Here is a 27,736-nt window from a genome sequence, read left to right as displayed (position 1 = left end):
AAACTTATGTTAAGAATAATAAAACCAATAAATACCTTTGCTTCGGTTTATTCACCAAGAACACTGTCTCAATTTTTACAACATATACATTCTCCTTCTAACTTGACCAGACATTTTAAACAATGAAACTGTATTAGGATAATGAGCGAGTCATTTCATTGATCGATCCTTGGTTGTATTCAGTACGTATCGAGACGCGCGCGCGCACGCCAGCACGATGCTTATAACCGTTTTGGTTTTATCGTTAGCATGCGCGATCCTCGCTGAAAACGACACAAATATTGATGACAAGGTCCTAAAAAGCTTAGCTGATTTGATAGATGAGAATAAAAGCTTGGATGCCAGTGATATTGGTCGATTGTACAGGGCTGCGCAAGCGCTGGGTTTAGATAGAGAATTGGTGAATAAGTTATCACAGGGGTTGAATGGATCTGAGAGAGTTATACATAAAGACGCTGGGTATAACATATATGCTGATTCGGAAAAGGGACCTTTGGGTGAATCTCCGGATTATGCATCGTCAGTAGTTTTGGCGAGTGATCTGCTTGCTTTGACAAGTGCGGTTGGTAATGTTGGCGATAAACTGTGTAGAGAGCAGGGATATAGGTTCCTGGATGGTTTGCTGTCTAACAAACGATGGGCTTTAAAAAGTAAGTACTAAATATAAGTTTTAAAATAATTAACGGAACATGCAGGTGTGTAGATCTTAGAGTATAGATTAGGTTACTTTGTATAAATAATATCAAAGATAAAGGAAATATAAGAGGAGCAAACATTCGTAGGAATTTGCTAAATATTTGAAGCATGAATAATATAGCCAGTTAATAATTTATAGGACCGGTTTATACTGTTGGATGAACTGGCAATAAATTTATAACAATAAATTATTATTAAACACGATTACTTAGTAAAACACGAAACTGTCACGTTTCTTGTCTTTAATTGAAAATAATTCAAATTTCATTATGCAAACTTGCGGTAAAGATTGAACCGATATGTTCTAATGGTGTCTTCCTTTCTCTATATTTATTATTTAAAAATATTATGACATAAAAACACATATTTTTGAATTCGTCTATAGTGGCTTTAGTTTTTTTTGTATTTATTCCCTGTTGTAGTAACAGGCTTTCGTAGGCAGCCCCAATATTTTGAAAATAATATAGGGTAAACCCGTTACTACGTGCTTGCGTGTGAGTGACCATTGTCGAGCGGTATCGCTGATGTGAATTACGAATTTGATAGAGCGTGGTTCGCAATGATGATCCAGTCCAGATCCATGAGTGATATACTGTTTGGAAGTCCAAGGTATAAACACGTGAAGGCGTTAGGAAATGTTATTACATTGTCCACTATGTTATGATATATGGAAAACATTTATAACGCTACTGCGATCTTCTGCAGCAGGGTCGAATCATTGCTAATTTTGTATTATACCTTCTGAGACTCTGATATTGTATGGCTACATAATGGTATATAATATGGATATTTAAATCACCAATGTTGGGAGTCAAGGCAGCAACTAGGCTCTTTATACACCACGTTGTTACCAACAGTGACAGTAATACAGTGTTTTGGACTATAGTTTTTTTTTTATATCAGCGCTACGGATAATAAGACTACCTCGAAATTGAGTGTCGCCCTTAGACGACGAATCCAATTGGAGTCAATAATTGAAATTGGTATTTTGAGGTTTTCAATTAAAACTGGACGTAGTTGAAAGTCAACTAAAGGCCTTACCAATCTGTTAAGTGATTAACTCATACAATTAAAGTCTTAATGCAAAATGCTGTCAACTTATGTTTACCTTCTTATTACCTGATTATGGCTCATGCCACAGATGTAAAAATACGTAAATTGCTTTTTTGCAATATAAAAAGTATTGCTAATAAGGAAGAGATAATTGCATAATTAAAATAAGCATACTTATGCAAAACGTGATTTTAACGTGTTCAAGATCAAATTCAAGGATAATAAAAGATGACAATATCGTGTTAGATAATTTACCGGAAATTAACAGGAAAGCAAGAACAAGGCTCCAATAGCCTTATTATTCACTGGGAAAATGTATTTATAATTAACTTTAAAAGGTCTTTAGAAATCGCGTTTTTTCCATATTTCTATGGAAATATGCATTCAAATTAATCGCAGTGATATGATAATTAAATCCGGTGTTAAAATTTCTTATAATTAACAGTTCATTTTTTGCTTTTGTTATTTTGATTTTCTTATATGTAAGGTTAATTTGAATGTCGGGAACATCACAAATGTTATTGATCTTATTTTATTCTTATAGCAATGTATGTTATGAAGATGTATTTTATTGAGGCGTATGTGTTTTTTGTGGCATTTACGAAATTATGCGTGGATATATTATATGGAACAATCTTAATTTATACATAAACGTTTAATTGAAAGTAAAAATCATATATATCGTAAAGAAAACACACAACTTTTAAGAACTATACACAGACCATGTTTTTTATGATTCAATATTTTAAGTATATAAAATGTATGAGCTTGTTACAATTGAATAAGAGGTTACGAGAACTTGTAATAACTGAGATGAACGACAAAAAAAAAACAAAAAAAAATTCACGTAAACAGCTTTTTAACAAGCATTTAAAAGCTTTTGGGAAACCCCGAATTATAAAGTAATCGAAAAAAGGCATGAGGCGTAGTGCCAATTCAAATTGTTGACGTCTGATGTACGCATGCGTCGATGCAAAAGGAAACGTGACATAAACATAAACTAAACTCGAAAGCCCTGATGCATGTGTTTTTATTAAATAAAATTGATATAATTTGCTCTCGTATCCAAGAAAGTCGTTTATTAAGATTGTTTTGTATTGCTTACTTAATAGTAGGAACTGTACTACTAATGTAGGAAATAAAAAGATTTATTTAGCTATTATTTTGCGGATAATTAGAAAATGTTAGAATACTTTTGTTGCATAGCGACTTTACAATTCAAACTTTCATGTAACCTTATGGCGTTTGACATAACATTGACAGAATGCGTGCTGAAAATATTGTCAAAGAGGATGTAAGAAAATTGAATAATCGTTTAAAATAAATGCTTCAATCGGAGTTATTATACTGATAAAATAATTACCGTCGCTAATTGTTTGTGGCATTAATCTTGAAAATCCATGTTTTTCACATGGCCAGTTACATGTCGCCTGTTCCCGTGTATCCAACACGGGCATTATTTCATAAACACTTTGTTTCTGAAATACTTTTTTTAGTTAATTATACCAATTTGAAATTAATATTCATAGTTAAGACAAAACAACGTCTGCCAAAATAGTATATAACTAATAATAGTACTAAATAAAACGTATATATATAATTGGACAATAATTATTACTGTGCTCTGAGTAGCGCACACATGAAATGTAAGCAATTTTTATTTTGATCGTACTATATTCTAAAATCATTTGTTGTTATATTAAATAGAGGCTCATAAAGTTGTGTTTTTTCTAATAAACTGTAGTACTGCATAAGAGTTATGTTACTGGACTTACGTAAGAGTTATGTATCGAGACTGCACTTAGTTCAAATTGACCGGTGGACATCTAAGATTCCAAAACAAGACTGTGCTAGTGTGAGCCCTGTATATGATAAACGTATTGGATTCGACTTTTTTTTAATTAAAGGACCCCTACATACTAGCCTATCGGGCACGCAGTCAGTCAAAGTCTCCCCTTTCTTTAAAAAAAATGCATTTGACTTACGGGAGTCATAGTTCGAAAGTCTCACTTTTGATTCTTAGACCTCTTGCTTGTTTTCCATTTGAAGCCCTGGAGGCCATATCAAGAAGCGTCGACTAATTGATTACCGTATAATACGGCCGTTAGGGTCGAATAGTATTCTGTACATGTACATTGTACATGCATTATTAAGTAAATAGCGAATGTATTAAATTTAGTTGCGTATGTCCAACAAACATTGTGTTACGGTATGGTAACCGATCCGGCATTGCAGTTGTAATAAAAACTAATTTGGCACAAAAAGAAACACATAAAAATCTTGGAATTAAATCTTTCTTATAAGTGTAGGAATATACTAATGATTAACTTAATCCTGAGGTAGTGCGTTCGAATCCCGACCCGATTTTTCATGTGTATAACGAAGAAAAGAAAACCATTGGGTATTATTTTAAGTCAAAATATTGTTGAAAAGAGTTTTAGTGTAGTAACTAATTTAAATAGTAATAAGTGTTATATATATTGTTTGTATGTGTGTGATCTTATCTCCAAGATAAACAACTTAGCAGCATTATGCTGCCTCTTTTGTTCTTCCACTGTCTTCAAGTCCTAAATATGACTTCTGTGTTTTATTTTGGCAGTAGGCTGCCTTTAATGATAGAGGGTCAATAAATTGCAGAAATCTATAATCGAGGTCGAAGGCCTAGAAGGGCTAGACTCTTTTCTAGTGATGAGTGTCTGAGTGAATATGTTATAACTGTTTGCTGTTCACGTTTCGGTAGTACCCTACAAATATATCATATACATAGGCTATATTACATTATCAAAAAAAATGGGATCCCTAATAAAAATGCAATAATATAACCCAAGGTGTGAAAAAATTGTCCATTTAAAATGCGTCATAGCGTGCGCTGTGGAAACTATTGATGATAGAACAAAAAAACATTGTACAGTATTATAGAACAATCAATATCTACATAAATAATGTTTAACCCATTGTCAATTGTATGTTGGCCTAAATATGAAATTAACCCAAGTCGGAACTCCAAAATATGAAATTATTTTGCTACAAATATATCGCTTTAACTAAAATAAAAAAATACGAATACCATTGATTCCAATACCATGAATTCGTTTTTAACAGTTTTGAAGTATACCTCGCGCAATATTGATCTTCAATATCAAGGCAATCCAGTTTATAATTATGTATACATCGATCTAAGTCATTATATATTATTACAATAATCCTTAACGTAATCAGGTTTTTAAGCGTTTAGCATTTGAATATTCCTCCGTTGTAACTAAATAGATAATAATGATACAATAGTTAAAATCTATACTCGTTTAGAGAGTAACGTGTTTATGTTAAATCTTTGTAACCTTATTCCTTTGAGTCAACTCACATCGGTGTCCAAAGGCAGCTGTTATATTCACATAATTCCTTGGCCTCAGCTTGGCTTGGCAAGTATTAAAACTCTTTAGTCAACAAAATAAACGAATGTATTATATTAATAATAGCAATATCCCTCCTATACATATCATTCGTACGAAAATAAATGGACTAAGGTCCCAGACACTGCCCTTAGGTTTTGCTTTTTAACATGGAACCCGTGCGATAAAAAATTGAAAAAATGTCAGATAATTTTTATTTCAATAAATAACCAGTGTTTAAAAGTTTTTTAAAAATCAAATTAAATTGAAACTTTTAATTAAATATACTAAAATAACGTGTGTGCGTAAATAACGTGATAACTCTAAAATTCGCTTTTTAATAATGCATATGGGGGTTAACATTTAGGGAAATAGTCCCTCATAATCCCTATTTCCCCCTTTTTCATCCTAAGGCGATAACCCCGTAAGCAATACTTTTTGTTAAAAAAGTATTTAACGGTACTAACTGTTATATTCTAATAGGAATCGAATAATGAAACTAGATATCAAAGGTCATTGAACTGATTGAGTAACACTGGTTCTGGGCAAAATTTACTAATCTAGCTCAGAAATCTAACTACTACATTACTTGCATTACCAGTCACTTGCATTGAATACCTATATTTTCTTATCATCTCAGAAAACATCTGGGTATATTTTTTATATTTTGCATTATCAGTATATACCTTATATTCATTATTTATTTATTTAAAACTTACAAAATTATGTGGTAGCTAATCATACAGACGATAGTCCCACTAGGGACATCCCTGTGTTGTGAGTGCCCAGATAATATTTCGTGTTTCCTTTATACTTGGAAGCATACAACACTAATCTATGAAACAATTTATAATTTTTATTGAGATTTAAAACCTAAATAAAAGATGTATATTATACATAGGTATGTAAAAGAGAGAGAAAAAAAGCTTTAAAAATTGGGTAGAAAATGAGTTTTCTATACGATCCTTATCCGGCCTTTTTTGCCGCCAATCAAACCCAGAATCCTCAGAAAAATCTGAGCCTCGAAGTTGGCTTTTCTACATAAAGGCGATCATCGAGTCAACATTAGAAGTCAATAGTATTGTTTGTCTCAGTATAAAATTCTATATAATTATCATTAATTACTCAAGTTTAAATATAGAACATAACAGAAAATAATAATATTTATTTGTATTTATAAGGAAATAATTAAAATATCTAATTTAATACATCAACACTAATATTAACGTACAAGCATTAAAATGCTTTTGGAATATTTTGATTTAATCAATCTTGTTGTGTGTGTGTTACTTATGCATGAAGCTCTGTTTGAAGAAACTGTTATTCATATATACTTTTTATGAATTGTGTTGAGGATAACGCATTCTTCCACACGGCCGATCGCCACGTTTAATTTCATTAATTTTTGATGCTCTTAGTTAATTTGCCAATGTTCATTTTTTATTAATTACGCCTTCAATGGTTACTAATATTAGGAAACATTTATGTTTTTGTATGAATGATTGTAATGTTTACTACAAACTACGTCAAATGTTGATGTATAGTTATATGTTACTGAAGTTGTACAAGTAAATCTCTTCTCTAATATTATAGAAAAAAGTATAGCATTTTGAATTTTTTATTTTTAACTATTTCTAATATATAATCATAGCAAATAATCAAGCAAAAAATTCAAACTTACACGTATACTTTTTCACATATTTTAATTATTGCGTGAATGTTTTGTGCGTGTTTCTATTGATGTTGGTACTGAAAGGCACAGTATATATAGTTTAACATTTATCAGTGCCTTCCTACGACTGATAATTGAGTGCCTTTTTAGTAATTGAGTCAAGGATATATCGAGGTATATAGAGGGTTTAATATTTATTGTTAATAGACATTGTGTATCGAAGGGTACAAAACTGTTATTTGTGACACAAAGACATATTTTATACAAATCCATAAATAATTACGAAGAAAATACTTTATTAGAATTATAATCCTGTTATAGGACCAAACAACGCCTACGCATTTAAAGCAGTCAGTAATGCAAATATTTGCCTTTATATGCGTTGGACCATCTTGTATTGTAAAATTGTATCTGATTCATACAAATATGTGAGGAAAATATGTATTCACTAGAGATTTTTATTAAATCTATTGTTCTGTAATAAGACTGCATGGTCCGGATTAATATAAGTATGAGAATTAGTTTGAAACAATGAAATAAATGTACGCTAGTTAGATGCATTTGATTTCATTTGGGTCAATGGACTACTACCGTATTATAGGGACGTTACGTGATATAAAATTTTTACTTAATTTGTTCAACATATTTTTAATGAATATTGATTAAAATCTGCACGTCAAACCATCCTGAGAACCACCCCTCTTAAGACCCTCAAGAAACAATTCATTCATGTTGCCCTTCTAATTTCGTTTTTCTCCTGTCTTGTAGTGGTGATGGAAAATTGATATAGAAATTTATTATTTAGGGGTAGTAGGGATGTGAATAGGGGACAACGAAAGACAACACCGTGCGTTTGCATAGTGATATAGTGACGTGATGGGACAAATGGATAAATTCACGGACCTAATAATATGACGTATCATACTATCATTAACGCGCGTTTTACACCAATTATAAGCAAGCGAAAAGCGGCGTCGTTATGTCTTGAGTTTTGAAAGTACCTTATTATTAGCTAGTTTTCACGTGTGTGGTTCAAAAAGGGATATAATTAGATATTTCTTTTTATTTCTTAATTTAACATTAAAATTAAACTCATGACACATCTAATAATTGAACACATTATTATTCAGTATCTCCAATATCATTGTTATTTTTGGTTTGTCCGCGATTTAACTCACTTCCTGACTAAACAGAATACGATTTGACTAATTGAAGTAGGCGGTTTGTTTAAAAACCATAAATTTAAGCCGACCTTGTAAAAACAAATCAAATGACCTGACAAAGCATTTTTGTTGTTTTAAAAAACTAATATAAATGCAAATTAATATGATCGAAATGTGCATAGTTATTTATATTTATATTTATATTTCATACATTTGGGTTTAACGAACGTAGATTATGCATTAAATATATTAAAAACAGTTAAAAAGATTTATAACAGAAGGAATAGGAATTTCTTTATAAATATGTATATATGTTCAAAAGTGGTAAAAATTTATATAACAAAAACAATAACTAACCTTAAAATATAATAACTAAAATATATTATTAAAACGTTCCGAAGCGTTCCCCCTTTGAAAAACTAGATCCTCCGTGGTATCTGTCAGCTCGTCGCTCTCCTGTGATGTTGACTAACCTTTTTGCTATACCCTTAAAAAGCCTAAGCTAAGACCCCACGGACCGAGTGGGTCAAAATCATTTTCGGAGCCTAGACCCCTGTATTTGCATGCTTTACCTTTTATGCCGCTTCAAAAGCTCTGTTGTTGGATCCATGTAGACCCGGCCCATCTTCCATGGAATCAAACTCATACCGTCCGGTCTGTTGCAATTCCAGTTGGCTAATGTACACTTGGCATAGTAGTATTTGGACTTTACTTCGATTCTTTTCCGCGAAACACTATCGTCCGTCTTATTTCACTCGAACTTCGAGCATACGTTTGTTTCACTAGTCACTAGTTAGTCGCTCTCGCCATTGAGACGAAAACACTACGTTTCTTATTGCCAGCTCTCGATTGATTTTAATTACCACAAGTAAAATAAAAACCTATTCCTAAAAACTAAACTTAATACTTTCGCATTTATAATATTAATAATTATATACGTAATTATTTAATTAAAAAAAATAGGTTAAATGGAATATCAAAGTAAACCGCGTAGTATATATATACACTAAACAATTGCTACTTTATTACTTAATAGATAATGATGCCTATAAAATTTTATTTGCCGCTGTTAGGAGTCAATAAATAGATAAAACAAATCAACTAATACTTACAATGGTTAAAAATAAAAGACTAAAACCTCATTCTTATAATTTTTGCTAACATATATGAAAGAACATACAATCAGTGTCATCATTATCGAAAAAGTCTGTAGATTCATTTGAGTAGTTATAAAGATTACTTTTACAAACAAACTAGAAATACCCTATTCTAATATATTGAATTTGAGACGTCTTGGATATCAATTTTTGTAAAGAATTTTTGCGCGCGCGAATCAGCAGTGCCAACTTTCAATTACGAAAGGTCCTTTGTTTTTAAAAAAGATCTTCTATAAGTCTTTAAATCTTTGTCTTGCCCTCGCATTAATTGATATTTATTTAGAGGTAAGTAGGTTATCAGCATGCTATACACGTTGGCGAGTAAAACTTGTCCGTTTCCTTACGTTTTCCTTCACGGTACAGTGTGCGCCCTCAGGGCTAACACCCAACGTTTATTTAGGCTTACACCGCAATGTTAATAAACCTTATTAAAATAATTGTATCAATGAGTTTGCATTTTCCGTTCAAAATGTGTAAACGCAATATTAAAAGTTGTACAAGATTCCATAATATAGTAATTTACCACGTCACATTCTAGAACATTCAGTGAACAATGACAATAGTGTACGCGTTTTGCATATAAACACGGCTGTACATATAAAATATGTAATTTGATATGGAATCTTACAGTATACGACACGATTATAATTAATGTGAACCACGGCAAAGATGACAAGGAATGAAGGCACCGCAAACATGCAGCAAGTAAGAAGCGAACTTAATAAAATATTAAATTGAACACGGGCTTGTAAAAAATTCAATTAAATGGAGTTATAAAATTTTCTCTTTTAAAATAACAAACGCATTTATCGCAATTTATTACGTTTCAAATATAATATTAAGATTTCTTATTGTTTAGTTTGATTTAAAATAGAATTTGATTAATATTAAAAAAAAACAGTTTCAGCGATTCACCCTTTAACTTTGGCACCATACTCTATAATATTAGCTCTATAAGATAGCACTATTAGGACTTACAGAGTAGCTAACGGAGCTGCATGGTCAAATTCTAATGAAAACGTTTGTGATGAATAAATAAGGTCACACCAGGTTCGCGGTTTCAGAATTGCTCTCGAATCGTCAAGTCATGTAATATGTCTAATTATTAGTAAATTACTCTTTTTAGGTAAGTTGGTCAGTAATATTGTATTCATAAACGGAATGTAATCCTTTGATATGATATTAAAAACAAAAACATTATAATTAAAAAAAACCCGCCATGACGCAAATGGCGTCACAATATTCTGATTATACTCGTAAACAACTTTTTTGAGTTAATTGATCAGTCTGCGATCTGTGTTAATTTTTGGTTTTATATTTTTGTAAAATGAGTTTCAAATTTTCAAAGCACTACACACAGTGCTGATAGATGTTAGAAGTAAAGTCTAATAAATAAGTAAATAATCTGAATACAGTCTTATACAAAGTCCAGATTAACTATGCATTTGCGCATTTTGTAAATGTTAACTTATGTATCTACTTAAGTTCTCATATTTCTCTGCTTAAGAGCACAAGAATCGGATTTTTTTAAATACTCCCGAACATAAATGCGTCACTTGTGTGCAACATATACTGTATATTTCACTCAAAAACATTAGACAGACGAAGAAATACTGTTAACTATGCTACGTCGTCGACTAATTCTGACAGTTTGCGTCACGTGAAGGCGAGGTGGTTGACATTGACGAAATAAACGTTGTTAACGTCAAATGCCGGTGGCAATATGGTCTGTGGTGACAGTTGGAAAATTTAAAAAAAGTACTATAACAGAGTTTCATTATTTAAAAAAGCCTTTAGTTATATTAAGATTTTATAAAACAATACTAGATACTACGAATTTTCTATGAGAGAGAACGTGTACAAAACATCTTACCATATTAAACGCGAGTGACGTGTCAATAGTTATAGTACCTATTGCAAGAAAGAAGCATGGTTTGTGAGTACAATTCTGATTGCTTTGACCGAATAGGTATACACATTTACATTTTTATAATACTCATTACAGAACAAAGCTGTCCATGAAATATAATAATAAATTAATGTTCCATACTTTCGTATGTTATATCGCGTTACATCTTTTCATATATCGTCGCGTCTAAATGCATTCTTTGATTACCTAATAATCAGATAATGCAATTCAGCCAAATTAGTCCAACATTCAACTAATTAATATAACGTCTAAGTGGCAAATGAAATTATCGATTAAGCTGAATCTTATAGTTCCAAGTTGAATATTGATGATGAAAAATGTGTTCAAAATATACCTACTACGTGATACTATCAATTGTATTTGTTGTGCTATTATCTAAAGGTCGAAACTTAATTATGACTAAGTGTAAATACAATGTCACAACATGGCGTAAAATAGTAGGTATATTATAAACGGTGGTGTACCACACCGATTACTTGAGGGCGTAAACACTATTATTTCGTTCACGACAAATTAATTTTTTCGTACTAATTTCGATAGTTCCTACTATTTTGTATGAGTATATTCTCTTTTTAAGTCAGTTACAAATGAACGGTAATATAGTTAAGATATTATATTAGATTTTCGTAAAATGCTTGACTTTTAAATTTACTTTTGTAGGAATTTCTTTTTTACTGTGTTGCCGCAAAAAGTTTTTCATGTTTATCTTACGCATATATAATAGGTAATTAACGAGTGTGATACAATATATTTTATTAATTTTTAAGATTAACATATTAACTAAAGGCTTAAATATTTTTAGTCGTAGTAGGTAAAAAATATAAGATTTGAATTCAAAGAGCAGTGTTGGAGCAGGAGTTAATTAGATATTAATCGCGATCGCACACCTACTTGAGTGCGAATGTTTTGTTAATCACTGAGCGGCAAAGATGAAAGTCGCAGCTTTTTTGACGAACTCTCGCTCTAAGAAATTCTATTTTGTAAAGTTGTATTCTAAAGCAATTGGTTTCCTTAGCTATCCATGACATATTTTATTCTGAATTGTTTTACAGTTTCTTTATGTAGAAATGTTTTAAGTTTTGCATTTTACATAGTTTAACACGTATTTTATACGCGTACGATGTTCATAGCCAGTGTAATTTATTTTGGAATACAAAATGACACCAAACAAATAATTGTTTTATTGTTGCTTATTTTTTATCAATAAAGAGTGTATGAATAATAAGCAAGCTTTAAAGTCCGTTTAAATTTAAAAAGTAATTTTTAACCTAAGAATGAATGTATTCCGGAGACAGTTTTCTTAACAAAAGGTAAGAAAGTCTAAACTTAATTTGAATCCAAGTTCGTTTAATGAAATTTTGCAGCCGCGTTATACGGCCTTTTATCAAGTTATGGACGAGTCAAATAAAGCTGTACAGAAGTTGATGGGTATGCCCTTTATATACCTAAAAGTGTATGAACCAGCTTAAACCTCTTATTCGTTCTAAATATACCTGAAAAGGAAATTGCTAAGGTGCAATTACCACCTTTTTGTCTCTGATATAAAATTCAAGATGTTATCATGTCTTGTAACGTAATAACAGTCAAACTTCCTCCTCGCCCCGATGTGAAAAGTTTAAAGCTCTCGGTCCCAACCGACAATATATAATTACAAATTATGTATCTCCATCAACTAACCACAGAGTTCTACCTAGATAATAATTCAAATACTTTTTAACATTTGAATACGTCCATGAGTCGTCATATAGTGTTCCAAAAAATCTACTTAGATATTCGTGGTGTGCCAAGGTCACACGTACGGGGATTGCTAATCGGTATTGTGTCATCTCTGGAGACTTGAATAATCAGTTTCATATCTGAATACTAACTTTCTCAATTTGGTGGTATAATGGTAAGACATTTTTATTAATTAATCGTGTCAAATAATTAAATTGTCCAGTTTGATTCTGTATTTTAAGACAGTCCTGTCTTCTCTAAGGCCTCTAAGGACTCTCTAAGAACTTATATTTTACCTTTTTTGTATATACAAGTGGTTTGATAATAAACATAGAGGAAAAACTGGCGGAGATAATTATAATAAATAGTATTTTTTTTTATTTTAAAAAATTGTTGTTATGACTCATACTGACTGGCTGGTCAACACGATTGACGTAAATGATTTCGCAATTGGGAATTTTCGCGCTCCATTTCTGATCTTCGAACAACAATTCAATAATTGACATGACCTTTATAATAACAATTGCTAAATGTTAAAAATGCTTCATATTTGAATAGGTCTTCTATTCATAGATGGCATTAGTAAATTTATTGAAACGTCGAATTGTTAAGCGACTCCTTTCGATTTAAAGTCGGTTACTTTTAGTTTCTTTGCAAATTATTAAATTTTAATGTTTATGTGTTTATCTTTCAATATGTGCCTTTGTCTGACTTTTGTTAAATGTTTAAGGGCCCCCGAAAATCAGATGTCAATGACTTTTGATTATAATTTTGAATCCTTAACTAATATTTTACAAAATTAACATAAACTGTTTGTTATTGTATAACTTATTATGATGGTGAAGGGTATAATATTCTTAATTAAGTAAGTTAGTGGTCGATTATTTTATTGCATTGTGTAAATAAATTATTCATTATCAATAGTATATCTAGGTTTCCAACCTTTAAACTTTATTTTATAAAGGACACCACATCATATATAATGCATTTTATACAATAGTAGAGGACCCGACAGACGTTGTACTGTTTTAACTATAAATAAAAATATTTCAAAAACATTTTGTTTCGTCTATTGCTTTGTGATATACAATATTTTTGTTTGTTTTTATGGCGCGTATAAAATAGTTTTGTTGGTTTTCTGACACGGGAACAGGCAATATGAAAATTTATGGATATTCAAGCATAATGCCACAAACAATTACCGACTGTTATTATTTTATATGTATTTTATCAATATAATAACTCCGATCCAAGCATTTGTTTTTAACGATATTCTTTTACGATATTTGCAGCACGCATTCTGTCAATGTGATGTCAAACGCCATAAGGTTACATGTAACACAAAGAATTAGCGAAATCGGTCCAGCCGTTCACGCGTAATGCCGTGACCAAGGGAATTAGGGATTCATTTTTATATATAGATAAGTTAATATGTATCTATTGACAAGTACGCTGATTCTAAATTTAACAAAAAATAAGAACAATGTTATTCTTTCAACTAGAATTCTTTTTACTAGTCACTTCCTATTTAAAAATACTTATTAACTATGCGGATTAGGTATTACTACTAAGATTACAGAATGTCATTAATTGTAATAAATTTATTACTATTATTGTTATCGTTATTATATATTTTTGTTATTAATGACTTTGAATCTCTTCGAATCAACCGTGGTAGGGACAAGAAGCCGAAAAATGTGACGGTAAACTTTTTACAACGCCGATAAAGAAGTTTCACTTCAACAATAAAAACGTATTTCTATTCTTTAAGTTCTTCTATATTACACACAAACAGTGATTAATTAACGATGTTATTTCAGTGTTCGACGCATCAGCGAAGTCCCCACAAGGACTTCTTTTTGGTTCATCCTATCATTTGGGTAACTTTGACGAGTGTATGGATATAAATGAAGCAGGAGATGGGTTGACTGTTGAAGGACAATATTGCCTTGCGACTATTAAATGGAGAGAAGGAGAGGAAACTAAAAAGGTATATCTAACAACAATTACATTTTAAATCTTATAGTTCATACAGTTTTAGTTGATTAATTCATAAGATTTAATTCTTGTAAATGTTAGGTTCTGTTTTCCTAATTATTACGTACATTTAAGTGTGACTCGAGATTTTAACTCTAATGGTTATTTATGTACTTATTTACATGACAGACATTAAAAATACAAGATATATAAAAATATATATGTAAAGTCATAATTGCTCTTTAATTATTTCACGGCTTAGAATTATCTTTTTTTTAACAAAAGTAGGAGTAACGGAACTAAAAATAATAATAGGTACGAAAATGTAAACACAGAAATGTATATATTTTAACTTTTTGCAACTTCACATCCATACTAGGTAAGACTAGAAATGGGAAAGCTGAAAAAATTGGCTCAGATTAATAATTGGTCCATATTAACTTATTACATTATTGTCGTGGACGGAAAGTATTTTTATTTGTTAGTATTAAGTATTGTGCTTCATTTCAAGAGGTATAAACCAACATAAGTTCATGAATATAATTTTAAAATGTTGCGTATGAATAAATAAATCTTATGTATAAATAAGAGGTGCAAGTTACATAAAGGTCCTGTGTGTATTGACACTTAATGTTTGAAGAGCATTGTAGATTTATATTTACGTAATTACGTATTATTTTAACATAAATACATATAGATTTGTAAGGTTTGCTTACATAAACCCCGTAGCAGTATACTAGAACATAAAAAAAAACACCTGTCAGGTGATTATGGGTGCGGCGTTGTAACCTCGGAAATAAAATCTTTTGTTTATAAACAAATTCTTACGTCACCGATGTCGCTTCTATTAGAAGGAAATTAGTTGTAAAACCAACAGATTTATATGTGCCCTTAATATCGATAGAGGTTACTGAAGGTCACATTCAATAATAAATATGGTATATTTTGTTAATATTAAAGCTCCAATTATCCAAAGTGCATTTGGAATTAAATATAGTGTAGATTTTCTTAATTAAATATTCTGTTAAAATACAATTAATTTGTAGTTGAATTTCGAATATCATGGTTAGAAATTGTAAAATGGTTTAAAAGCTCATCTATAACATGGACCCACTCGACAAGTAGGTCACGCATTCCCTCATAAAGGCCGTCAAAGCCTTTGTAGCCAACCTGTGCAGTAATAGGTTAATGATGAGTGCTGTAAACCCAAGTTTTTAATTGGATGCCTGTTTTGTGTTCCAAGTAATTATAAATGTCGTTAAATATCAACAAATTGCTTGAAATTATTGATTGTACAGTATACAGTATTGTAGTGGAGTCAATTTTAAATATTTTCCTTATAAATGTACCAACTTAACAGTTTATCTGCCAGTCTGTTCAATTATAAGTTTTCCATTGGCATATTTTACTCATAATATAATTTATAATAGGAGACAGTAATAGTATCATTATTTGTTGTATTTTTTGTTATTGTTACATAGTCTTCTTTAAGTCTTATAAAGCAGAGTGTTTTGTTTATGGATTCCACAAATATCTTTGATAGCGGCGATTATTTGTTTGTGTCCGATGACTAGGATAGTTAAACAACAATAATAACTTAATTGTACACTCTTTAATAGCTAACACAGATTGCTTTATACATAATAATTTTTGGGAACTATGAAAAATATAAATGATAAACTGTGAAACTGAGTAAGAGGGGGTGAAATTTCAGGGGAAAATTTATTGCATCTTTGAACTCATTACTTGAATAATAATAATAAATAAATAGTAAATAGCGGTCTGGGCCTCAGATTTCTGTATTTGTTAATCTTAATGATCATTTTTTAATCTAATAGGCTAGTAGATGATCAGCCTTCCGTGCTTGACGCACGCTGTAAACTTTTTGGGTCTAAGGCAAGTTGGTTTCCTCACGATGTTTTCCTTTATGTTGGAGCGAATGTTAAATACACACATAGAAAGAAAGTCCATTGGTTCACAGTCGGGGCTCGAACCTGAAGCCGCTAGGCCAACACTGTTCATTATTTGAATATGTATTACAATCTAGAGTTTATTTTGAGATTTACGAAAATTGCTTACAGCGTATGTATATAAACACTATTTCATTAGCTAAGAATACGTATTGGATAGCACAATAAATATATAGTACAATAATATTTCAGATCCGCACTGGTCGGGGTGAGAGCCTACGTTGGGCAGTCTGTGTACCAAGTGTATGCGATGCGCGCTCAGTTGAGCGATTTGTTGGCGGTGTCCTGAAACATTCCGTTGGAAATACAACCAGAGTAGAAGTCATTGATAAGGATTGCTATACAAGAAGACCGTTGAGTGTTAATAAGCTTGATATTATATTTCTGTAAGTTTTTTTTGGTTCGCGTTAAATACGTTAAAACTCAGATCTCAGAGATGAACTCAAAAGGGTATAAATGCGTGTCACCTTTAAAAGGTATAAAAGTTTGATTATTTTTCATTTGAGGTTAATAACCGTCCGTGCAAACCGAAAGATTTGTACCGTAGAACCATTAAAATATCTTGTTATTTATACATCCAGGTAAGATTGTGTATTCAAAATAATGAACGCATGACGCAGGTCATTCTTTACACGAAGGTATTTTTATACTTACAACCAATGATTACCAATTACAAATAAAAAAACAATGGCGCTACAACCTTTTAGGTTAGGCCCTCAGATCTCTGTTTCGTGGCCTTTTTTTTCTTAAGGCCCTGTCCCAGCACGATTTTCTGTGTCAGTGTCTCGGGGTGGACTGCGGTATGCAATGGGGAGCTGGAGCACTGAGGCGCGCCGGCCCGTAATTACAATTAGTTATGTAAAACATTAAATTAATATAAGTTTATCATTTTTTTTCTGAAATTGATAAAATTTCGATAAAATATGTCTTGTAAATTTCAAAATCATGTTATATATACATTCTCGTCAAAAAATGAATTCAAAGTGTCAAAAATTGGGTATGTTTGGATTTTTTTCCTATCGATGGAAGTTATTAAAATCGTGTATCGATCTTTCAAAATGGATACATAAACTACTCAACTCTACCATATATTTTTTCCATACGCCATACTTCAAGAAACGATGATAAAAAATTGAAAGAAACAATGTGCTTTTTTGGACTTTGGGGAGCATATAGTTATAGGCGATCGATCAGTCTTTGGTCATTATAAAGCAAAAAATATTGATATAACCGTTGAGATAAATAAATCTTCTAAATAAGCATATTAGAAAATGGTTATTCTTAATACTTATGTATTATATTTTAAAACTTTTATTTTATATATATATTTATCTAATTAAGCTTGTCTTGTAATTTCGCACTTCCTTGCTTCCTTTTGGGTAACATATAAACATCTCTAAAAACTAGCCATTAATGAGTTCCTGTGTAATATTTATTTTATGTTAATAAATAAATATTAATGAAGTTATTTAACACCCGTTTAGTTTTGAGATTAATCACTATTACGTTTGTTTAAATTTTTCTACGTCCTTTAAAAATTAACCCTTTTCGCATTCCAGAAAATTCTGACAAAAACGTGAGGCATATATTTACATTTATTGATTAATAGTGTCAACGACCTCCATAAACTTTCTTATACATTTAGTTTAACCAGTTTTACTTTAGTTGGTCATCATATATTTCTTTAAATATTGAAAATATTATATTTGACACTAAATTACTTATCTAATAATGTGTTTTAAAACATTAAAAATATTATTTTTTTTGCTCTATTAACCAAATTTATTAAAATATGGTTTTAAGTCAAAGCTCGTTTGTAATTAAATATTTTATATATTAATAATTAGCCCGTTAAAATCACGGTTTTGTAACAATTGTTTTTAATGCACAATAAATATCGTTAGAAATTCAGTACTGTATCTTAAACAAAAAAAATTATGACACGAGCCAAAAGGCAGATGGCGATAAATTATTATTGTAAATAATGCATATAGAAATCTAAGGGTTACCCAGTAAGGGTTGTAGCTTAACTTTTATACGTATTTACGTATATAGATTTTGAAACTGTATGTTATTAATCATTACAGAAATTGTTTCTATTGATTGTTAATTAGTTGTCGGGAAGCTCATCCATTACACTTGAAGCATTGAGATCGATCTATTGAAAGAATTTTACTCTAGTGCGACTAAATATATATCGAATAAGGGAATGTTTACGTTATTTTTGTATATATAAAACTTCTAAATATGTTAAAAGGGAGAGATTATATTTTATTACGTTTATTTAATCATGAGACATTGTGGTATGCATTTAACTATAATAACTTGTTAAAATTTAATATTTGAAAAACGTAATATCTGAATAACGGAAATTCTGAGTAGTTTTGACTAATGACTATACAATTTTTAAATCTAAATAACAAAAAATTATATTAGGAAAAAACTTATACTTAATTGTGACATGTATTTTTTGTAGGAAATCAACACGTTTTTCTAAAGGTCTAAATTTTTTCAGTGTTATCATAATTTTTTTTGGCGTTATACTTACGTTCACCACTATATATGAGATATATGCTATACGACACAACAAAAAGGGAGGTACGGCGCATGATCTCATTGTGTCCTTTTCACTCATCAATAATATGAAAAAAATTCTTTCGACAAAGCAGAATAATAGTCTGGGACTGGAATGCGTCACTGGAATGAGGGCATTGGCCATGATTTTTATAGTAGCAGGTCACGCCTGTTTATTTATCGGAAGTGGCCCAGTCATGGACGCCAAAGCCTGGGATAGGGTGAGTTCTTTTTTTAACCATCAGGTATTAATAACCATCAAGAAGTTATCAGTTTGATCTGAATGTATGATACGTTTGAAATTGATGATGGTGGTGGACGATACTTCCAATTTCCGTAAATATATGTTTGTCCCCAAATTTCTCAGAAACTAAAGGTCATACAGACAGTCGTCCGATTTAAACCGTGGTCACCATGAGAACAGTCCAAGTTAAATCAAAAGTAGATGAATAGTTTTTGAGGTATCCATAGTAACCTAAGGGTTTTAAGTCCAGTTAATAAACAAAATTCATTAAAATCAAACTTTATACCGTTATATAAAAGAAATTGGAAAACATTGAAACAACCTACATAGAAATAAAAATAATATAAAATGGATAAATAAAAAACTGAAATAAATTTAAGATGTTGGTTCCCATTGGCAGTGTAACTTTAATGCTGGCAGCATTTCCTCGCTATATATCAGGCGCCAAATTTAATTTTTATTTAGCGCCTTTACGCATGACAACAACTCAAGAGTCTCTACTCCAAAGAGAATAAAATGAAAGTTATATAATTTCAGTTTTAAATACATAAGTCATTTAAACAAATTCGTGTTTTTTGTGTTCCTCGTGAAAACTTTAAAATTATACATTAGTTTAAAGATTGATTCAATGCCATTTGTAAAGCCAGTCATCGAGTACTGTAAATCTATAAGGAAATAAAAAAAATATTAGATTAATATCTAACTTAATCATTCTGTCAGAACCACTACGCAAAAACATTATTTAAAGATTAAAAATTTGCCAAACGCAAATATTTAATCTATCTTTACGGATAATATATTTTTTAGAAATACTTACGACACTTGGAAATTACAATAATTTAATTATAAATTATATTTAAAAGGTACTTATTGAAATCTTTTTGTTTTTCAGTTAATCCAGGATCCATTAAACTCGTTTATGTTGAATAATGCGCTTTTAGTGGACACCTTCCTCTTCCTTAGTGCTTTTCTCTTTAGCCGTTTATTACTGATTGAGTTGGACAAACGCAGAGGAAGGCTAAATTTTATACCAATATTGGTTTTCCGATATATAAGGTGAGATACGAAGAGTTCTATCTTAAGTTAATAAAATCCTAATAAAGCTGTCGAAAGGACATGTTTTTGTAAGAATCACTTCCTTTCTCAGTCGATGAAAGAGAAAAAATGTTCATGTTCTGTTAGTAACTCTAAGAAAAAAGTGAAAACCTTTCAGAATTAATAGCAAAGAAATATGATTGGTACTAAAGGTGCTTATCATACTTTTTGATTTATACGAGTATCATATAGCAAAGAAAACAGTTTTTGTTTATATGAACAATATAACTATGTTTCTCCAGGGTTACACCAGCGTACTTAGTCGTCATTCTGTTCTACATGACATGGTTACCAAAAATTGGTGAGGGTCCTCTCTGGGGCAACAGAATACAACTAGAGCAAGAGCGGTGCATGGATACTTGGTGGGCCAATATATTGTATGTCAGTAATTACGTGATGACAGATCGTATGGTAAGCAAATTTGATTTATTAGATGACCCGAAACTACGAATATAGTATGATTATTAAGTTAGTTCAAATACTAAGACTTAGTTACTCAAGTACTGATAAGTCTCTTTCTGTCTTACGTTGGTCATCGTTATCGTTGGAGTAGACATAGAGTTATACTATAATAGAATGGGACAGATCACAGTTTTAGTTATAACAGTGTCATTCTATTTGCTATAACAGGAACAGTGTGTATTCAATGCTGATAACTCAACGTCAAAGAAAATCTATTTTTTAAATTTGAAGACAGTGAAACTTACCTTAAGTTCCTACCCCATGTGAGCCTTCCTCGTCTTTCTACCCTGACACTATTAAAACGATTTTATGATATTGTTGATTTCAGTGTATGTTCCAGTCCTGGTACTTATCAGTTGACACTCAAATGTTCTTCGTGGCTCCCATATTCATTTACAGTATGTGGCATTGGAGAAGATTTGGTTCTGCCTTAATTGCGGTGGCAATTATAGCATCTCTCGTTATACCATCAGCAATCACATACAAAGATCATTTAGATCCAACCATTTTGTTTTATGCTAAGTAGGTATCTATTTTATTAACTTTATATTCTGATTAGAATTACTGCGCAGTTCTTTTAAATACCTACTAATCATGGGTATTAAAAGAATTGGGTATTAACTGAAGGTAATTATTTTGTTTTTAGAGAATTCACGGACTTCGACACAAACTTCTACTTCGTGGAAGCGTATATTAGAACACATATGAAGATGACCCCTTACTTCATGGGACTGCTCACTGGATATATTCTCCATAGAATTCAATCAGAAAAGTAAGTTCTTCTGTTTATAATCGAATCTTCAATGTTCTGCAAAGACGAAACAGTGGCATGTTTTTATTCGTAATCGGTACGAAAGATAGATCGTGTTCCTCTGGACTAGAGCACAATCAGAATCAAGCAAATTGCGCTATTTTTTTCTCTTTTGTTTGACATTGTCTTATGGGTTTTCTACTTATCGCAAAACTTAAACTTTTGACACTTGACAGAAAAAAATTGTAAACAGCTTTAGTTCTCAAAAGGTGAAAAACATAATAAAAAGGTACCATTTTTATGGGTTAGTGTTGAAATGATAAAAACATATCTGGTAGGTACAGAAACACTTGGCTTAAAAATTATCATTTGAATGGTAGAAAAAGTATCTACCGTAAGCCCAAATGCCGTCAATCCACTGTTTTGAGCACAGAAGGATGCTAACATAGCATTTAACGTTTCAGTTATCAATTCTCAAACCTCCTAAAAATTTTCGGCTGGAGTACCAGCGTAATTTTGGGCACTGTGACCACCTTCTCCGTGAGCCTGTTCTACCAGGACTGGTACGAGTACAGCACAATAGAAGCCGCGGCATACATATCTTTACACAAATTTGCATGGAGCATCGCCAATGGCTGGCTTATTATTGCTTGCGCTACCGGAAATGGAGGTAATTTAGGGCTTAATAAAGTTTATATACTATACCAAATTTCATCAAAATAGATATAGTGGTTTAATTATTTTAGGACGTAAGGAATCTTTGATTATCTATGTAATGAGTATTATTCGTCAATCAGTATATAAGGAGACTGACCAAGATCTGAAGGTGATGTCAGAGAACGGATGGAATAAAAATATAATCAAAGTTTGTCCATATTAAAAGTATTACTAAAGTATTTTATGTATATTTTCGCCTTACAAAGTAAAAACAGTATCAAAACTCGTCAGATAACAATAATGTTTTTATTCCAGGCGTTTTAGGAAAGCTTTTAGCGTGGAGATTTTTAGTGCCAATATCAAAGTTAACATTTTGCGCTTACCTAGTCAATGGCGTCGTGGAGTTGTACTACGTGGGACAGTTGCGACATCCTCTGCATATAACCTTCTTTACAATAGTAAGTAATTTAGAAATTATTAGTGCAGTTATACTTCTTTTGTTGCGTTAGGAGAAAATGATGGGAGTATATTTTTTAGACGTCACAAAAAACCGACACCCGCACACCGTCACAATAAATTGACACCCTGAAGTTAGCATAATCAATATTTTAAAATAAAAAATGTTCATTTCTTAAATATGTAGAAATTTTTTGTGATATTGAAATAAACTTTCAATGTAAAATACCTTTTTTCTATTGTTAGTGTCGTTTTTTCTACAAACGTAGAATAAGGCAAAAGAATTTTTTTGTCTAAACATAAGTGTTAATATAAGTATTACGTAGTTTGAAACAGAAATTGTCTATACGTAATCATATATTTCAATAGTCACTTTATAATATTGAATCGATGGATGCAGCAAGGGGCTGCTGTCCAGATTACAGACTAACTAGGTCCGAATGCCCGGTAGCTAAGGACGAGAAGTTGTATATCCTTAGCAGTAGGAATAATTTTTCGCGGTAGCAAAATTCAGGATTGAACTCACATTAGTCTAACATAACACATAACTCACAGTCGTTAGAATCTCATTTTTAATCAAAGTCAAAGTCAAAAATCATTTATTCATTTAGGTATCACAATGTACACTTATGAACGTCAAGAAAAGAAATATACATTACTTCTAATTTTACATTTACTGCCAGTTCTCAAATCAAGGGCGTAGAACGCAAGAGAAGAATTGGCAATAAACTCTCCGCCACTATTTTTATATTTATTTATACATATATAGTCAAAATCGGTATTGGCTTATATAAAATACGTAAGTTATGAAACAACAACCAAACTAAAATGAAAGCCTAATAATTTAAAAATATAAAAAATAATTTTCAGGCGGCGAATGCAATCTCCCATTTGGTATTAACATTTTTCCTTGCCCTGATACTGTGTATCATGTTTGAGTCACCATTACACGGCATCGAGAAGATACTATTGCGGAGATTTGGTAAGATATAAATTAACTCCAGAATATAAAACGTACACCTAGATATACGTATCACTTGTTTACAATCTATCAAATCCCTGATTGTATCGGTTTTACACCTTCAGCTATTTATTTCTAGTTTTAGAAAGTGTTAGGCAATGTTAAATCTTAAAAAACAGTGCTACAGTGGTAGCTCGACATACGAGTTTAATTCGTTCCGCAACCTTGCTCGTATCTTGAATTACTCGTATCTCGAAGCAAATTTCCTCATACAAAACAATTGAATTACCATTAATCCGTTCCAACCTCCAAAATGTCACCCCAGTTATTTTTGTTACGTGGTTTTGAATAATAAAAACGTATTTATAAATATCAAATATTTATTGCACAAAAACAAAAAAGAGAATGTAAAGAAATAAATTAGATATCCTCACTGGTCTTTACCTTTTTCGCTACATTTTTCTCGCTTTCACCTGTAGGCCGTTTAGAAAAAAACATGTCCAAGGAGGTTTGTTTCTTCCTCGCTCTTAGAATGTTCCGGAAATTAGTTAGGCAAGTGTCATTAAAAAGGTCAAATGCACGACCTGTTGCAACTTTTTCTGGGTGTTTTTTTTCTACGAACTGTGAAACTCTCTCCCACATTCCTAAGCTCTCCTTTATCTCACTTGTAGAAATAACTTCCTCCTCTAGCTCCTCAAAATCAATTTCTTGCATAACCTCAGTATGCTGCTGTGCTCCTCGATGAGCTCGTTCACGTCTCTCTCTTCCACCTCTTAGACCCATGGATTTCCCCAGAGATACAATCTCCTCCTCTACTGAAATACCGGGTTCCAATTCTTCATAGATCCTTTCAGCTACAGCTTCAGGCCACAGCTTTTTCCATGCAGAGGTCAAGGTCCTCGTTGTAACTCCCAACTAGGCCTGATCGATAATTTGTAGGCAAATCGCTTTATTAAAGTGGTCCCTGCAGAACTCTCGAAGGGTGAGGTTTGTGCTCTCCGTCACTTCAAAGCAGCGCCGAACTGCGTGTTACTACCGAACCGAACCGAACTCGTATCTCGAATTTCGGTCGTAACTAAAAGGAAAAAATCACTTGCTCGTCGGCTCGTATCTCGAAAAACTCGTATGTCGAGATACCACTGTATTTCTGATTTCATGGCTTATAAAGGTTGACAGTTGACTGTGGATAGTGAAAAACACAACAAATTGATTCAGTGCTAAAGTCATTGAATGCCCTAAGGCATGTTATATAAACGAAACGTAAAAATAACAATTGCTTTTAACATTTTGGTAGGCGTATTACTGTATTTTTGTTTATTGGTAAATGTCAAGGAGAACTTTTGCTTTTGATCACAGAAACATGGTTTAAGCCATAGTTAAGAATGAATTAATTGAAACGTCGGTTGAAGGGTTTTTAAATTTTGTGATTTTATTATTTCAGCTCGTCCAGTCCTTAGTGACAACGCAACGAGAAAGACTGAAGACGAATTATCACGTAATACTAGTCAAACTAGGTTAGACACGTAGCACTAATTGTATTAGAATAAGTACATTAAGACAGGTAAAAGAAAAGGAAAGAATATATTATATTCTAAGGAAAAAGTCATGACAGAACGATTTTTAACGCTCTTGATTCTTTTAAGTCTGTCAAAAATAACTTTTAAGTGGAATGAAGAAGTGGCCCGAAATTTTAAAAACAGTAGCCATAGGTAGTATCTAAGCAAAGCTTTAGATTTTACTTTAAAGTAAATTATTTCTAAAATGGTTAAATTTTGGAATCGTTCTTATTATAAAAGCTGGTCTTTCTATTAGTAGCTTTTTTAAATTATCTCGTATTACTTGACGATGTTTGGAAGTAATAAAGTGTTTATAAAACGACTGTGGTAGTTAGTAGCTAGGATTTTAGGAAATTATTTGCAAATTTAAAACTGAGGATCCGTCAGTAACAATGTGTTGCAATACAATAATAACATATTACTTAGAAATACGCTTTAAATAATTTAATTGTTAATACAAAATTACCTAATTTAAAATAAAAACATTTTCAAATTAGGAATGATTTAAAAATGTGTCAAACAATTAATTGAGGTCTAAAGTAAGGTAGTCAATAGCAGTTTACAATATCACTTTTAGTCTTGGTGTATTCTCTTAATGTTCTGTTGTATGTCATTCGTAAAACGAAAGAGAATATGAGAAAGCGTGTTACTTTACCGTAACGTTTATTTTTAAACTCGGAGTATTGTTAATATAACGTTGTAAATATTGCTCAATTCTATAGCAATTAAATATTTTTATTTTTATAACAATCTATTTTATTTTGATATTTATATTCCTTTATGTTATTATAAATTATTATGCAGTTATATGGGTGACGGATGCTCGATCGAAATCGAAACAATGTTTTGTAAGAGATTACCGAAGGTTTAAGATACAGAATACAGCGGATAAAGGAAAATAATGCAAAAACCAAACCACCAATGAATGGTACCAAAAGCTATGTTGGCTCAAATATGAGTTTCTTATCAGCGTATATAGACACTTATTCTGCATTATAAAACAAAAAAGATAATGCCTTAATAAAAGGAGTAAAAATAAACAGTAAGTGTAAAGATAAAAAGAATTGTGGTTTCGGGCAACACCCTTGTGAGACACTAGACTCGATAAAGAAAATTAGACATAAGATAATACTAATATAATTCTACTATGTAAACATATTTGAACCTTAACCTTATTATGACGGGTTAGATGAACTGCGAACTAGTGAGAAGTAATGTTTTGATAGTTTGATATAGGTATCAGTTAATGTAAGTATACAAATTTAATTGTGTAATAAAATACGTTGAAAATATTATAGCGATTAAATTATATATCAATTAAAAGATCAAACAAAGATAGACTTAAGGTATCTAGAGGACTAATTTCGGCTTGGTCGCTCTTCTTCACCTTCTTAGGTTGGCTGGGGCAATTGAGTCCATGGGGGAGGCACTAGTGGTTATATTTTATATAGTGATAGCCTTCGACGGCTGTGACTTCGATCGATAAGCCTCGTCGATAACGACCTTAATGCTCAGATCAGTCAGAGTGTTGAAAGTCCAACCGCATAATTTCTCGGGAAGCACATAGGCTGGATGGGTCGATTCTCTCAAAACTTGTTCTGACTTTAAACCTGTGAACACTGAAGAACCTATGAGCGAATAACAATCTCATAACATTACTGTCGTACTCGACCTGTTTCTTCTGCAAGCAACAGCGGGAGAAAGCTTGGGCGGGAACTCGCCAGTACCAGCTCCTTTCACTTGACCGTATTCAACGAAGGGAGGTTCAAATCGTTGACGACCAAAACCTTTCAGAGCGGCTTGAACCATTGGCGTTGCGTAGAGATGTGGGGTCATCTGTACCGTATTACCGCATTTACCACGGAGAGTGTTCAGAGGAGTTGTTGCTGCAGCTGAGTTTCATTATCGGACGTCAAGGCAGGATCCGAATAACCGTACCACCTCGACGTCCGTCGTTTTCAACAGAGTATTTTATAAAGCAGTTTTTGCCGCACACCACTAGTATGTGGAACCCCTCTGGCATTACGAGTATCCATGTTTTATAAGTATCACTAAACATGAGCCTCGTGCCCGATTGCTCCCTGTTTTATGAAAAAAAACCACACAACACTTATTTTATGTCAAAGGTATTAGTTTTGCATTGCTAAACTATTGTAGATTTTTTTAAATACACGGCAAGTTTCCTTGTACACGATAAATCATTTTTGTTACTATATTATATAATATGCTAAAACTTGTTTTCTATTAGCTTCGAGGA

General features: G+C 31.8%; 1 protein-coding gene across 1 annotated transcript; it reads left to right on the top strand.

Moving 5' to 3' along the window:
• Nucleotides 1-199: 199 nt before the first annotated feature.
• LOC123710733 (nose resistant to fluoxetine protein 6) lies at nt 200-26,223 on the top strand. The gene is made up of 12 exons (XM_045662877.1): nt 200-650; nt 14,597-14,766; nt 16,916-17,109; nt 19,239-19,518; nt 20,434-20,597; nt 20,879-21,047; nt 21,427-21,620; nt 21,745-21,870; nt 22,314-22,519; nt 22,822-22,964; nt 23,833-23,944; nt 25,365-26,223. Exons 1-12 carry the CDS (start codon nt 218-220, stop codon nt 25,448-25,450), a joined length of 2,277 nt encoding a protein of 758 aa, XP_045518833.1. The 5' UTR covers nt 200-217; the 3' UTR covers nt 25,451-26,223.
• The last annotated feature ends 1,513 nt before the right edge of the window (nt 26,224-27,736 follow it).

This window comes from Pieris brassicae, chromosome 6 (assembly GCF_905147105.1).
Source record: "Pieris brassicae chromosome 6, ilPieBrab1.1, whole genome shotgun sequence".
NCBI classification, from domain to species: Eukaryota; Metazoa; Arthropoda; class Insecta; order Lepidoptera; family Pieridae; genus Pieris; species Pieris brassicae.
This window is presented reverse-complemented; position numbering and strand designations above follow the sequence as displayed.